General features: G+C 39.3%; 1 protein-coding gene across 1 annotated transcript in view; it reads left to right on the top strand.

Moving 5' to 3' along the window:
* LOC119414892 (aspartyl/asparaginyl beta-hydroxylase) overlaps positions 1-16,106 on the top strand; it is a gene marked incomplete at its 3' end in the record, with an annotated part of 42,411 nt that overhangs the window by 22,245 nt on the left and 4,060 nt on the right. The window contains exon 5 of the mRNA XM_037682011.1: positions 15,111-15,200. Within this exon, the coding sequence (XP_037537939.1) occupies positions 15,111-15,200 (90 nt within the window). The remainder of the gene's footprint in view (positions 1-15,110; positions 15,201-16,106) is intronic.

The following is a 16,106-nucleotide window of genomic DNA, read 5'->3' as shown; positions in this document are numbered from 1 at the left end:
TTAAACTTCTCTTACCTTCTCCTCTTGTTTCCTCTCTTTCTCCTTTTCCTCCTTTGTTTCTTACCCTCCTCAGCACATCTTTTTATTTTCTTTATTCAATTCCACTTTTTTGTATTTTTGTCCATTTTCCCACGTCTTCATATACCCTTGTGTGCCCCCACCCCTGCATAGGCCTGACCAGTGAGGGCGATGGTCAGGGTGAGACCGAGGTTTTGGATTGGTTAGAAGAAGTGGAAGAGGGTGGCTCTGATTGGTTAAACAGTTTCTTCACATTTCTGTACGGTCTGATGAACCCACTGGAACCCCGGGACGATACAGCAGAGGGCGGTGCTTCAAGAAGAGACATGAAATCACACGAGGAGGACGAGGACGATGAAGATGAGGAAGAGGTCAGACAAAATGAGGCCAAAGACAATGGGAACCGGGGCCAAAGGATTGTCATAGTCGGGCTCCAGAACCAGTAGCCTCAAGTCAGCTGCAGCAGCCTCATGTACTGGTTTTAAGCTGACAGGTGTGTGCAGGCTCAGCTGTTGCACTCTCATCTCTTCTCTGCAGGTTTCTTCATCTATTCAACTAGTGTCTTCAGAGATAACTTGACTCTAGATGTGTGATTGTCCCACATGTCTCATTTTTACTGTCCAAATCTACTGTCAGACATGACAAGTCCCAGTCTTATACGCACAAAATATTTTTGCTTCCATTGTGTCCTTGTGGAGAGGACACTTGGGAGCATGTTTTCTACAGCTTTTCAGAATAGATTATTACATCTTTTGTACAACCCTGATGTCAACAAGCAGATGTGGGACGATGACTCCTGTCCACTGGTGTGTCTGTCTTTTTACACCTGCATGACATAAAAACAGATCTGAAGACAACCATATTCTCTTGGACAGTAAATATGAATTTATACTATTTTGTACTGTCAAGTTCAATCTTCTTGGTGTTATGTGTTCCCATTGGTATGATTATATCTCTAGTTTGTGTAATCAAATGATTTTTCAGAGGCGCTTCTCTGATTGCAGCCACTTTAGTGAATAAATATTTTAAAATTGTTGTGACAGTTGAAGAACAAAACGAGTCTCTCCTGCTCCTGTAGAAAACATGCTGGGAAGCATCAAGACCATGGTACTCCAACAATACCTAAAGGCACATTCGTGAACCATTCATATATTTTGGAGTGAATTTTTATTTACAACTTAGAAATGTTGGCATTCATAATGCATGTGAATGTTTATGTACAGTGCCTTAAGACAACTTCTGTTGTGACTTGGCACTAATGAACTGAATTGAATTGTAATGTTCTATCTTTCGATTTGTAGATGGCTCTTTTGTTGTCAGTTTGGACAAGAGTTTACATCTGCCATTATTGATCATCTAATTGTTAGTTTGACTGCAGCTAAGACAAAAATGGATTCCTGTCACATTCAAACAACTTGCATCTTTAAAATTTTAGAGGTTCACACAAGGGCTGCACCAATAATGATCCATCAGTCTGATACCATGAGTCTACTGGCTAATCCCATGTTGGTTTCAAGCCCAGGATCTGCCAGGAAGAGCACCCGGCGTAAAACAATTGCCAAATCATCTGTGCAAATTTATTCACAGTGGCGACCCCTGCAGAAATGAGCAGTTGAAAGAAAAACAACCTTGCGTGCGTACTTTTACTTGAGTGTTCTTATACCACAGTACTGATACCACTTTACTTTAGCCTGATGTTCAACCTCTCAGTTGGTAGTTGTCTCGGTTTGGAAACGATTATAGTCTGTCACTGAGCAGTGGAGGATCCTGGGAAGATAAAATTATACAAATATATAACTTTTTCATTTTAGCAGTCTGATCAAAATAAACAGATGATGCAAAGCACATCACTTTCTAGTTTTGCTTGCTTTTAATCCAAGCAGCACTGTGGCTCAGTTGGTAGCGTTGCTGCCTCTCAGCAAGAAGGCCATTGGATCAAATCCTTGCCTGGGGCCTTTCTGGGTGGAGTTTGCATGTTCTTCTTGTGCATGTGTGGGTTTTCTCCGGGTACTCCAGTTTCCTCCCACAGACCAAAAACCTGCACGTTAGACTGATTGGTAACTCTAAATTGTATCTAGGTGTGAGTGAGAGAGTGAATGGTTGTCTGGTATTTATCTGTATGTCCCTGTGATGGACTGGAGCCCTGTCCAGAGTGTCCCCCACCTCTCGCACAGTGACTGCTGGATATGGGCACCAGTGAAGGAAGAAGTGCGTAAAAATAATGGATGTATGTTTTGGTGCGATTGTATATGCAGGAGATTGTCAGAAGAATCAGGTGATGAGCTCACAGGCGCCCTCTGCAGACAGTAGCTGGTTATTGTCAGGCCCACGTCTGCCTTTGTTCAATGGAGTTTTATGAGCTCATCAAGATAAAATATTATATATAATTATTGTATATTATATGTAAATAAAGTGAGCGGGCTCAGATTGATCTGTGTTGGACTCTGTGGGGAGGCAGGAGGCGCTCTGCCTCCCCACAGAGCTGCGCTCTGTTTGAGCAAGAAACAGGCAAATTTGGATGGAAATGAGATTAAAACAAAATTACAGGAATCATTGAATAAATGCCATTTTAACACATTAAATATTTTTAAATATTATTTTTTATTCTTTTTTTCCTATCCCTCACTTGTCTTCCCTGACCATGTGTCACTGATTAACACTCATACTGACATACTAGTACTTGGTATCAGCAAGTACTCAGATGTGAATACTTGCACTCGGGTTGAAAATATGTGGTGTTGGATGGTTCATTAGTGATGTGGGGCTTTAAATCCCACCTAACTTGTCTTATTTTATCTTAACAAAGTCACAGTGGTCCATGAGCTTTGATTTAATGCAGTAACTGCTGAAAAAATTTTGAGGTGTATATTTTTATTTTACAAATGCTAAAATCTTGTGTTTTTACATTGAGGGGCAGAACTTAAACCTTGTATTGAGGCCATCCAGAATCTAGTATTGTAACACTCATCTAGGACATGACTTCTGGGTGTTTTGGAAGTGCTACAGCTGTCTGCTGCTGTTCTTGCCATTAATGTTTGTAAAGAACCACAGAATTCAGATTAAATATCTGTGCAGTGTGAAACTTACTGCGGTGCAACAGTTTATAGAAGTGTTTTCATGAACTGCTGAAGTTGGAAGCTGTGTTAAGATGGCAGCATCCATAAAGGTTTAGCTGTGTTTAGCTGTGAGCTCGGCAGTTCTGTCAGACTCGAACTTTGTTTTTCCAAACTCAGATTGGTTAGGAGGATATCTACAACAGGTAAGTTGTTCATTTTTTTCATAACTTTCACACAGAATTTCCAAACTATTCCTTTGAAAAACATCTAGTTATTCTCCTTGAGGTAAATGTTTGTTTTCTGTGGACATGGTCAAATGTTATGAGGACTTTTTAGACTTTTTTTAAAGAAAAGTTTCGTAGCAAATGATGATTCCATCTGTCTGAAAAATGTTGGTAAGATTTTCTTTGTTTTATTTTGACAACACGGATGTAAGAGTCCCAGATGTGTGTGTGAGTGGATGCAGGTTTTCTGTTTGTGACTGAACAGCCGCTCCCAGCTTGCACACCTGAAAGCACCAGCAGGTGGATGGGGTTGTGAATGTCACAGGGCGTGTTGTTTTGTGTCAACGGATTTGCAGTCCACCCGTTGAGTTTATGAATGCATGGCTGATGACTGATTTGAAAACAGGCTCTTCCTGCTCGAGGGTGGAGGAACTGTTATTACTCACTTCTGCATAACTAACTTGTTACCCCATTAGCTCATGCACGCTTGTTTTTGCGTAATTTAAAATTTGTGAAGAAAATACTGTAACTGACAATGATGTGCAGAGCCTTAACCCCTGGAAGGTCTCATGGGGGAGAATCAGCTACACATTTAATTTTCTCCAAGTTTTTATTTATTTTTGGGGATTTTTGTCAATGAATAAACGTTTCCTGACGAAGCCAAACTTTTTTTAGACAGTCAGAATTTTTAAAATTGCTCCCATAACCTCACAGTTATATGACTACACGCCTGTGATCCTTAGGATAATCACCCAAGGGAAAATCTATTATAAATGCATTTTTTTGATCCCATAGTTATCATATTGTAAAGTAGTGTATTATTCAGTAATATTTTTTCGTTTTACCTTCATCTCTATACTTTCAATTTCAGTATTGGCTCATAAGGTGGTGGGTTAAAGGTCCTGCTCCAAAGCCCAGAGTGGGGCAATTGAGGGTGGAGGCAGGTCTGTTACACCAGGGCTATTCAACTGGGCCACTTCCAGCCGTGGGTGACTTCAGCCCACCCAGTTCATTAAAATATTGGGTGGGGGTTCTGAGTTTGGGTTTCGGGTTCTATTACATTTATAATTCAGTACAATAAAACAAAACAAATTTAAAATGTAACGGATCATTGTAATACTTGGTTTACATAATGACTTCATTTGCTGGATGTTCGGCCCCTGAGCTGCTGACTTTCAGAAACTGTGGCCCCCTGAGCAGTTTAGTTGAATAGCTCTGCGCTACACCTTTTCCATTCACATTTTGATGTTGCAGTCGAGAGGATTCGACTCGACAACCTTCCGATCACAGGACCAACACACTTGCACTTTGCATAAGTAAACATTTGGTGCAAAAAGCAGTTCCATATTCGTGCAGGCTGCAGAATCAGACAGTCCACGGCTCATCACGGCTGACTTCACTGGCTTTACTGAAATCATGGTGTCAGTAGTGGATGCACTGCTCTTCCACAGCTGATAGTCTGCCTTGGTCAGTAAATGCAAAAAGTTATACAGAAACTGGCATTGTGCACGAGTAAATTTAGAAGGGGGGGGGGGGGTGTCGATCCACTGAGCCACACTTGTGGCGTTTCACACTTTTGACCAAATCAAGGCATCATTTTTGGCTACTGAACTGGAATTTTTAAAAGATTATCAAAAAATTATTTAGGACATACTAATGGAAAAATTCATAAATTTTTTTTTCTTGGATTGCTTTAAAATAAATAATTTGATGTTTTATAAAAAAATAAAAAAAAAAGAAATGTGGAGATTTTTTTTTTAAATGGAAACCCATAAGGAGTTGAAATTTAAAAGTAATCCTAATCTAATTTTTTTTCCCCAGGTTGTAATTGCTCTCATTGATTAGTTTATTGTGGAAAAAGATACATTTTAATATTTTTATAGTATTTTTAAGCAATTAAGAAATATGGTCCCATTTTTTTTTTTTCCTTTCCTCAGGAACACTGTCGAAGTTAAGGGATTTTACTGTGGTTAACTTTTATTTTAATTTTATTTTTCTTTAAAGTGATCTTGGATGGCCTTCATAAATGTTTTCTTTATGGTTCAGCTTTTCATCCATCATTTTTTGCTTATTCTGGAGTCGGGTCATGGAGGCAGCAGCTTAAGCCAGCCCCAGACATGGTTAATCTAGTCATAAAAAAACAACTAAAACTACTACTAACCTTTTCTTTTCCAGGAATCGGGATTTAAAACGCAAGATGTAGGTGATAAATTTGAACTGACAAAAATGAAATGCTAACGCACTAGTATTTCATATGTGCATGGATGTGTGTGTGTGTACGTTTGTTGGTTGTGTGTTTATAAAATATCTCATGGAACACTGGACAATTTTTTATTAAACTGTGATAAATTAATTTATTGGTTGTATATTTTAAAGGTATAAATATTTTTGAATCGCTGCAACTCAACATGGCCACCACAGCTTATCAACTGACTTTGCAAATTCACAAAAATAACTGATAAAAACTATTACTTGGATACAACATGGTCCATCCACCCACCCATCCATTATCTTCCGCTTGTTCCAAAGTCAGGTTGCGGGGGCAGCAGCTTCAGCAGGAAGTCCCAGACATCTCTTTCCACAGCCACCTCTTCCAGCTCTTCCACAGGTGTTCCCAGGCCAACCAAGAGATGTAGTCTCTCAAGCCTGTCCTGGGTCTTCTCTGGCATCTCCTCTCAGTCGGACATGCCCCAAGCACCTCCGCAATCCACAATACTGCAGATGTTGAACCAGTCAGTCTGTCAGTCTCATGCTCCATTTTTCCCTCACTCATGAACAGAACCCCAAGATACTTGAACTCCTCCACTTGAGGCAGAACTCACCCTTGACCCAAAGAGAGCAATCCACCCTTTCTTGACTGAGGACCATGTCCTCAGATTTGGAGATGCTGATTCTCCTCCCAGCTGCAAACTGCCCCAGTGAGAGCTGGAGATCACGGCACGATGACGCCAACAGGACCACATCATCTGCAAATAACAGAGAAGTAATCCTGAGGCCACCAAACCGGACTCCCTTCGCACCCTGGCTGCACCGAGAAATTCTGTCCATAAAAGTCATAAACTGAATCGGTGACAATGGTCAGCCCTGGTGGAGTCCAACTCCCACCCTGAAGGGTCCGACCTACTACTGGCAATGTGAACAAAACTCTTGCACCACTTGTATAGGGACTGAACAGCCCATAGCAACGGATCGCTAATTCCATACGTCATGGAGAACCCCCCACAGTGTACCTCAAGAAACTCAGTCCAACGCCTTCTCCAAGTCCACTAAACCCATGCAAGCTGGATGGGCAAACTCCCATGACCCCTCGAGGACCCTAGTGAGGGTAAAGAGCTGGTCCAGTGTTCCACGACCAGGACAGAACCCACATTGTTCCTCCTGGATCTGAGGTTCGACCAACGATTGGACTTGCTTCTCCAGTACCCCTGAATAGACCTTACCAGTGAGGCCAAGAGGCTACAACTTAGTCAGTTTTGCAAATGTTTAGCTGAACTTTACTGAACCAGTAGCTGAGCCACTCAACACATTCAACCTTTATTTAGACAGGTTAATCCCATTGAGCCTCGGGGACTCATTTACAAGAGAGACCTGATTTTAACAAAGAATGATGACAACAGTGGATAACAACTATAATAGACAATCATAAAAGATGTGTACAATTTTTCTTTTTCTTTTAACAAGTTAAAATAAAACGGTAGCCAAAAGGACAATCAAAAGGAAAAGTAGTGAAAAAACGGCTACGTTGTAAGGTGATGTAGAAAACTAAAAACAAGAACATGTCTGCAGTGGTTTTTGCCAGGAACTTAACAGATGTTGAAAGCCACTTAGAGAGGTCAAGGTCGAGAGCTTCAGATCTTTTTGTAAGATATGCCAGGAAACAGGAGTGAAGTAGGAGAAGGCCCTTTTGCCAAGTTCAGTCCTCCTCACTGAGGGGACACTGCAGGTAATGATGTCCTGAGAGCGCACGCTGTAGCTGCACTCACACAGAGACATGTAGGAGGAGATGTATGAAGACAGCAGACCAAGAAGTGATTTAAAGATGAAAATGTACCAGTGAGAGAGTCTGTGTGAAGTCAATGATGACCATTTAACCAGTGAATACAGGGTGCAGTGGTGGGTATGTTGGTTATGAATCTTAATGCACTGTGATAGGCAGCAGCCAGCATCTGCAGAGTGCTCGCATACTCCAGGCAACAAAACATTTTGTGGGATCTTACAATATAACAAAGTCGTACATGGCAACATTTACAGGGTTTGACCAAAATGAACAAAAACGTTTGTTCTCATCATAAAATATTAAACTCTGACTCGAAAGGTGATGGATGATATGCATTACTTCAAGGAATATTATACATTTTTAATGTTTTTATTTCTTATTGGTTTATACTTGTGTTGATTAGGGAACATGGATGGAAGAAAACAAGAACTCAGATGTTGCCGGTACAGCACCTGAATGTTTCCTGTTTTTGTCTTTGTGTAATATCAGATAAAACTGGAGAAGGGGCCATGAGAGGAGCTAAGAAAGGTATAGCTCTGCAGCATGTTTGAAGCCATGCCCTACTAAAGTTTGGACAAGTTTGACCTACTCACAAATTATTGTGGTCTTGGAACAGAACAAGAGCATGTTCCTTCATTAAACTAAAACTTACAGATTTGTTTAAAAACTGAGCTAAAATTAAAAAGTTTACTATCTATTTTAATTATTGTTTTATTTGGATTTAAATGTATTAAATGTAATTTGGTGTCTGCACTAATCTAAGGAATTGTTGAAAAAATTCAAAATTCCTAATCCACCCTATTTTTCGGTAAATTTTGCCTCTAAGAAACCAGACTTCGTCAGTCTTGTTCTCTCCCTAACTAATACTAAACAATAGTTTTATTTATAGTTTTATTTTTACTTTGTTTTATTCAGTTTAATCCTTGAACCTTAATATCTTGATATGGTGTGCTTTGTGTCCTCACATCTAAAGAAAAGGAAGCAGAGGAGAACAAAGTAGACGGCTCTGAAAGCTTTCTACAGCAGATCAGCGGCATCGTAACTTACTTACTTAAGAAACAGGAAAATTCCATCAAAACCAGTTTGACTGCACCGTAACTGCTGGACACTAGTTGGTTAATAGCATTCATAAAAGCATCTTCAAAATGTTTCAGAACTATTTCAGGGCTTTCAATTTTCCTCACTTGAGTCACCAAAGCTCACAGTTTTGTTGTTTGAATTTTTAACTTAATCAAAGAAATTTGACAATTCTCTTCCCCACCCCCATCATAAAACTGACATATCTAAGGAAGCACTCTGTTTGGAAAATGTGGAACAAGATCTTGAAAAATAGTTTAGTAGTTGAGAGCTTTGCCAGTTAAAAATATTTTATTTTGAATTTGACATGGATTCAATGGAGAGAAGCTAAAACTGGAGACATAAGATCTTGTCTAACTCTCAGAAATATTGTTCTTGAATGATATGAGTTAGTTATGTAGCTTAAAGTAATACATTTGTCTAAAAATAGGTACAAAGACTGGACTGAAGATCAGTTTTGAAAAACCTTCAGAAAAATTTGTAGAACTGTTTCTTATACCAATAAGTTTAGAATAAAACTGTATCCTTAAAAGCAAAATGTAAAGAAATGGTGAAAAGGTGGTTCATAAGTTTTCATCCACCGTCGCGGAGCGAAGATGGGGAGTTAGAAATTCAATTAAATTCAGTTAATTTTATCTATAACGTAACGAGTCACAACAGAAGTTATCTCAGGGCACTGACTGAACAAATACATAAAAATTCAATTAGTAACATTATCTATCCAAGGTAGCCAGCAGATTGTGATGAGTTGTTTTTTTTTTTTTGTGGCAGTCTCCCATCCTTAGCAAGCACAAGGCAACAGTGGAAAGGAAAAACTCCCTGATAACATGAAGAAACGTCCAGCTGAACCAGACTCGGGACGAACGGCCATCTGTTTGAACTGGCTGGGTTTGAGAGGAACAGGAAGGAGGAACGAGCACAAAATGGTCCAGAATGGAGGCGAGCCGTTCCCTCTCTAGGAGGAAAGACCATAAAAAAAAAACATGTTCAAATAGAAATAATTATAAATACAAACTATTCATTTGTAACCAACGGTATTCATTTGATGAAATGAGATCAGTTTTTCCTCCAGTAGTCTAAGCGTATACTGTAGCAGCATAACTAAGGGATAGCTCAGGAAACCAAGCCAACCCTTTCTATAGGATTTATCTAAAAGGAAAGTCTTAAGCCCAGTCTTAAAACTGGACAGTGTGTCAGCCTTGCAGCCAGAAACTGGAAGTAGGTTCCACAAGAGAGGAACCTGATAACTGAAAGATATGTCTCCCAGTCTGCTGTTGGAAACTCTATGAACCACAAGTAAACCTGGAGTCTGAGAGCAAAGTGCTTAATTAGGAAAATATAGAACCGTAAGATGTGTAATATAAGATGGAATTAAGTTGTTGAGAGCTTTGTAGGTTAGAGGAAATATTCTCCATTTGTCCATTTGTGCATGTGAGCATGATGGCTTGAAATATATGTGAGGTAAAGTCTTCCATTTGAGTGTGTGTGTGGCTACATCTAGGTGTGAGAAAGATTCCTTTTGAAAATTGGGTTGCCACATCAAAATCCAAGATGGCTGCTGCCATATATGTATATATGCTAACCTTGTGAGTTGGATAACTTGACAATTAATCAACATACAGGCTTCCATTTTAGTGTGTGGCTGCCTAAAAAGTCCCTATCAAAAATTGGGTTACCATGTCATTATATCAAGATAGCCATCACTAAATAAATGTGTAAACTGGCCACCCAATTTATATGTATAAATATGTTGTGTATATCTTTCATTTTCACTAATAACTCCTCTCATATCTGCTTATTTTGTCTAACCATGGTCCAACATGCCATTATCATTTCCAAATTGTTTTGTTGATGATCCAATCTCAGAAACTTCTCCACCCACGGATGTTGGCCGGAAGCTTCGTGAGGCTCTAAGACAGCAGCTTACCATCATTCATGAACGCATCGAGGCTAAGAAGATCGCCAAGCTAGCCTTGGCTGAAGTCAGGCAACTCATGGCCAAAGAAAAGGAGAACGAAGAGCTAGAACTATGGAAAGAGACATCCGCTAGACTGAAGGAGAGAGTTGCTTCTAAACTGAAGGTGGAGGAGGAGAAAATGGAAAAAGAGGAGATGGAGGAACTCCAAAAGGAGAAGAATAAACATGATGAGAAAAAGGAGATTAAAGAACTGAAAGGAGGAGAGAAGAGGTCTAGAAAAATTCTAAAGAGAGTGGAGGGGAAGGAGACCAAGGAGAGTGAGAACAAGCCTGGCAAAGAAAAATGGAAGAAAAGCAAAGTTAGGAAATCTGCCATAGGAGGCAGCAAATGAAGTAAAGTCATCTCACTGGATGACAGTGGTCCACATTTTGTACTTCAGTGTCATGTTGAAGTTATTTTCTATGAAACGACTATAAAAACCTTACTACAAACGGCATAACCAATCACCTATAACATTATACTGTTAATATACCTATTAAGGAAGCAACCGTGCATGATTCATCCCAAACAGTCCTGATGTGGACATTAGTCACAGGTACACTGGTACAACCAGCCTGAGGTGCAGCATTTCCAAGAGGAATCCACAGAGATTCCTTCAGTCCTTCACAATGACGGTGTCAAGCATGTATTGTTGATCTTATAGGCAGGGTGCTTGGTTCTGCTGACAGGGTGCCCTGTTTAGATGAACAATGAGAACAGAGCGAAGGGACAGGTCTCGGGTTTCTGGTGTCACTGGTTGGTTTAGTGTCACGATAATGTGATGCTAATACATCTTAATGTTTGTAATTTTCTTATTTTTAAGTGTTACTAGACTGCAGTTTCTAGGCCCCAGCTGTGTGTCAGTATAGGTGATCAAAAAGACAAAATATTTGTAAGATAGTTGGATTGTTCTCTTTGCACTGATTGGAACTGCATATAATTGTGTTGTACGTTTTGTGAATGACCGTAACGATCAGTGGCATCAGAAGCATCCGTAATGTGTGTGTGCGCGCGTGTGTGTGCGCATGCAAAAAGTGTCCACTAGTGCACAAAAAAGCAACATTTTACCTAGATTTTCTTTAATTCCACACATTTAACATGTTTTTCACCAAGTTTGTGTAAATTCAGCTGTGGGTTTTCAAGACATTTGAACTTTAATGCACTTTAATACAGAGCGTCAGGTCAGCATTTGTGTTTATAGAGAAATAAAAAACATCACCTCTAGACTTTATTTTACTTGTGTTCAACACTACTCATCTAAATGATGTTTCTCATGAAGCTTGAGGACAATAAGGTGTGGGGTTTTAAAAACATTTCAACTTTAATTCACCTGAACACAAATCGTCTCTTACACCTGCAACGTCACAGTTACTGCTAAACTAACATGCCAAAGACATAGCTCCTCTCAAGCATCCTCCTAACATGAATATATGTTTATGATCAACCCCCCCGGTCAACCACTGCCCCCACTAAGCTGCTAAACTGGCGAGTGAGCAACACAGAGGTGTCTCCATCTCCTCCACCTGTGTACGTTTTCTGCCGAGGCAGGAGGAGACGCACAGAAACAGTGCAGGCAGCAGGCTGCTGCTGCTGGTGGGGAGTTGGAGGTAACCAGGAAAACCTGGAGTGGAGTTTTAGTGGTTTGAGTATTCTCCTATTCAAGTGGACTGGATTTGTTCACGAAGAAAAAGAAACTGTGCCGACTGAACTAATGTTTTATAATAAAAGTGGGGGGTCCAAATGAACTTTTTTTTTTTATGTGGGGGGACTTGTCCCCTTCACATATAATGGTTGTGACTAGGGCATTAACAGAGTACTCAAGTAATCTACACATCGATTCCTAGGACCTCTATCGAGGTTAAAAATTTAACATCGAGTATCCGTAGTGACGTCATATTATGTGACCACTGTATGACCCTAGGGGGCGGTGTTGCACTGTTGCAGGTCACAGAGTATGGTGTGACACCGGGTCCAATCCACCGAACCAGAACAAGTTTTGGTTTAAGTTTAGTTTTTGATGTGCTGCGTGTTTCTTCACGTTTGCAGTTTAATAATAATAACTAATAGTTTAGTTTTTCCTGTGACTTATTTGCAGTATGATAAATGGTAGGAGCATAATATACACTCCCAATGTTTTGTTGGTCTTTTTTTTTGTAAATAAAAACCTTTTTTTGCGGTTTTATTTATTTATTTATTTTTGTATCTTGAGATCTATGACGTCATCAAATACTCGAGTTCTACTCGGGTTTTATTGTGTTAATGTCGAGTTAAAAAATTATATACTCGTTCAACCCCTAGTTGTGACGCCTATGGTAATGATTCTGATTCGGACTCTGTTTCTGGTTAATGGAGCTTTTTTTTTTCTTCATTTATTTAAATCTCTGAAACAAACAGAAGGCTGAGAATTTATTAAGAAGGACTGAATACAGAATTGTTTACAAGAGATGCAGAAACAATCCATGCTCATAATTTCCACACACAGGAAAATATGAATCTCAGCACTTTCTATCACATTATTTCTTTATACTATTTAAATTCAGTTGTACAGTTTGGCTGTCAAGGCTGTCGAAGGTTGTCCTTGCAGCCTCAACGTATGAAATTCTGTGTTTCTTAAATTAAATTGCATTGAATCTCAGTTAAACCTTGTTTTGTCTTTTGGGGAGAAAAAAAATCAACCACATGTATTTTGTGTGTTTTTATTAATTCATGTTAGTGCAGTCAATAAACATGACTTTTTCTGACGAAATCTAAAAATCCTTCAATTTATTTTTATTTTTTTTCAGATATGTTTTTAAATGCTCTCATAACCTCATAGTAACTTTACTACACGCTGGTGTTCCTTGGGAGAAACATCGGCTACACCACAAATACAATGTTTAATTCCATATTCATCATATCATCAATTAATAATTCCTCTCAGTATTTTTTTTTGTTCCTTTTTACCTCAATTCCTTCCTATACTTCAATTTTTACATTAAATCATTAGGTTGTGCTCTGCTTTTATATTTGAGAGCCTCTGGAGATCAACTCACCCTAGCAGTACCAGTACCTCCTCTCGGCCAGACGTTGCTGCGGAGTCCTGCCTCTTGTCTCATCTGGCAAAATTGTTTTAATTTGTATGTGAAAAGCAAAGACTCACTTGTAATGTACACAACTAAACGTTTAGTACTAAAAATGTGTTTGGCATGCATGCAGGCTGCAGAATCAAACATTCCACGGCTGACAGCAGCCGACTGCTGTTGGCTTCACCCATAGTAGGAGGTCATTAGCGGGTGCACCTTGCACACAGCTTGCTGGAATATCAGGTTCTGTAAAAGCAAAACAGAAATTAGTATTCTTACTAGGTAGTTAATTAAAAAAATAAAGATAAAAAAAAAAAAAACCTCCATGTTAAACCGAGAGAGAGCTTGACTGAAAACGAGGCCTCATTTTCAGCTACTAGATCTGGAGGGTCTTCACAAAACTTTAGACTAGAATAAATATTCAAAAAAAGAAATATGGATTTTTTTATTTTTGTTTTTTCTTAAACTGAACGCTCTTAGAATAGAATAGACTTTTATTGTCATCGCACCTGAGTACAACGAAGTGTGGGCTTGCTTCCCAGAGCAAAAGTAAAAGCAGTGTAATATAAAACAAAGCCATACCCCCCCCCCACACACACACACACACACACACACACACACATAGAAATAAATAAATAACTGTATAAAAGGTAATAGTTGCAGATTTCAAACACTTCAAATGTGCATCACAAGCAGATTGATATTACACTAGTTGTCCCTTATTGCACTAATTCAGTTCTTATTACAACTCTTGTTAACTTCAGTAACGGCTGATGGATAAAAACAAATTTTAAATCTGTTTCTTCTCGTCTTGGTTGATCTGTACCTTCTCCCTGATGACCATTTTCTTTTTCCTGAATTCGATGATCAGCTGCTTAGTCTTTGAGGTGTTGATGAGCAGATTGTTCCCCCGGCACTAAGCAGTCAGTTGATCCACCTCGTCTCTGTAGGAGGACTCGCCCCCACACTGATGAGCCCCACCACTGTGGCGTTGTCCACACATGTGACTATGGTGTTTCTGTGGTGAGCAGCAACACCTTGAAGAGGACCCTAATTCATTCTAACTTAAGGAGTTACAATAAAAATCTTTGAATTTGTTATATACCAGTATATTTCAAGCTGAAAGAGCTCCAAAGATTGACTAGTGTGTTGCCGAAATTATTTTTTTAAATAGTATTTTTTAGCAGTGAAATAATGCGGTCAATTAACCCCCACCCCAAGGAACATGAGTGGTCATAAAGTTAAAGTACATTCAGAGGGTTAGTGAACACATCATCAACTTTAGATCTTTTCGGTATTGAAGGTCCATTTGTAAGAATTTACCTTGTGCCAGTATAATGTTGCCAAACCAGTGGAATAATCGTTTTACATCAAGTAAACCCAAATATCAGGCTCTTTGTATGTTCTGAAACAAAAAACCAATGGAAATGAGGGCTGGAGCTTTATTGTGCAGACTAAACAGGATGTTTCAACTCCATCGCGACATCAGAGTCTTCATCACAAGACTGATGAAGACAAACATGCAGATTTTGTTTGCACAACAAAAACTGAAACATTGCTCCAGTCTAACTTTCCATTTTGGATTTATAAACACATTTGTTGTGTGAATTATGTTTCCAGTATGCACAACTTCATGCAAACTCACACAGACACCTGAGCTTCCTGTCTGAACTACACACATTCATGAATGTCATGTCAACATGTGGTCATTCAATGTAGGACTGAAAGAGAAGGCCGTCGTCGCCACTGAACGTAGCCAGGAGGCTGCTGCGCCTGTGGGCTCTGTGGAACCAGAAGCAACACCAGAAGGTACTGCATGTCCACACACGTGCCGCTGGAGACTTTTCTCCTGAAACGTTCTGCAAAGTAAATAAGAGAACACAAATCTGTAGCAAAGTAAGGATGACAGTTTCCTAAATGTTTAGGACATCCTGTATATTCTAAAAATTAAATTCAGAACTGATAAAAATAACAACTTGATAAAACATCAGTAATCTAGATCAATAATCCAGGTAGAACAAAGTTAAGTCAGGTCCTCTGGACGGTTTGTTTTTGTTGAAATGTTTCATCTCATCCAAAAGACTTCATCAGTCGTCGTCGTGGCTCCTCGGACTGATGAAGTCTTTTGGATGGAAGATGAAATGTTCAACAAAAAGAAACCGTCCCGAGGACCTGACTTAATTTTGTTACAACTTGATAAAACATTTTTTTGCCTTTTAGTTGATGGAGTCTGTGTTTTTCACAATAAATCATCTCTGTAAATTCTTTAGGCTTGACTTTAAAGAAGCTGGAGTTTTTAGTCTTGAATAGCTTTTCAGAATTTCTGACCGTCTTTAAAAGTTTTTCTTTTGAAATAGGCACCTTTTCCATTCCTTTTTAGTTCAGTCCTTGAAAAACTAGTTTGAATAAGTCACATAACTCTGGCCTTCAAGTCTTTTAACCTTTACCCAAAGTAAACGGGTGACCCGACGTTGTTTACACACAAAGAAACCAGTCGTAAAACGTATTTACAAACTCTGTAATGACCAGACACGCTGATGGACCAGAGTACTTTACATCAACAGGATGAGTCTCAGAGTTAATAGTCTAAACCTTCCATGTCTCGTGTGTACAATGGTTTCTTACAAACCAGAAGAAACTGGTCACGTTGAAGCATTAACCTTTATTATAACAAGAAGCAGGCTCAGGTGCTGGAAGTTACATCTGCAAAGGATG

Source organism: Nematolebias whitei, chromosome 9 (assembly GCF_014905685.2).
Source record: "Nematolebias whitei isolate Nwh7 chromosome 9, NemWhi1, whole genome shotgun sequence".
Lineage (NCBI taxonomy): Eukaryota > Metazoa > Chordata > Actinopteri > Cyprinodontiformes > Rivulidae > Nematolebias > Nematolebias whitei.
The sequence above is the reverse complement of the archived record's forward strand: the minus strand, read 5'-3'. Positions and strand labels throughout refer to the sequence as shown.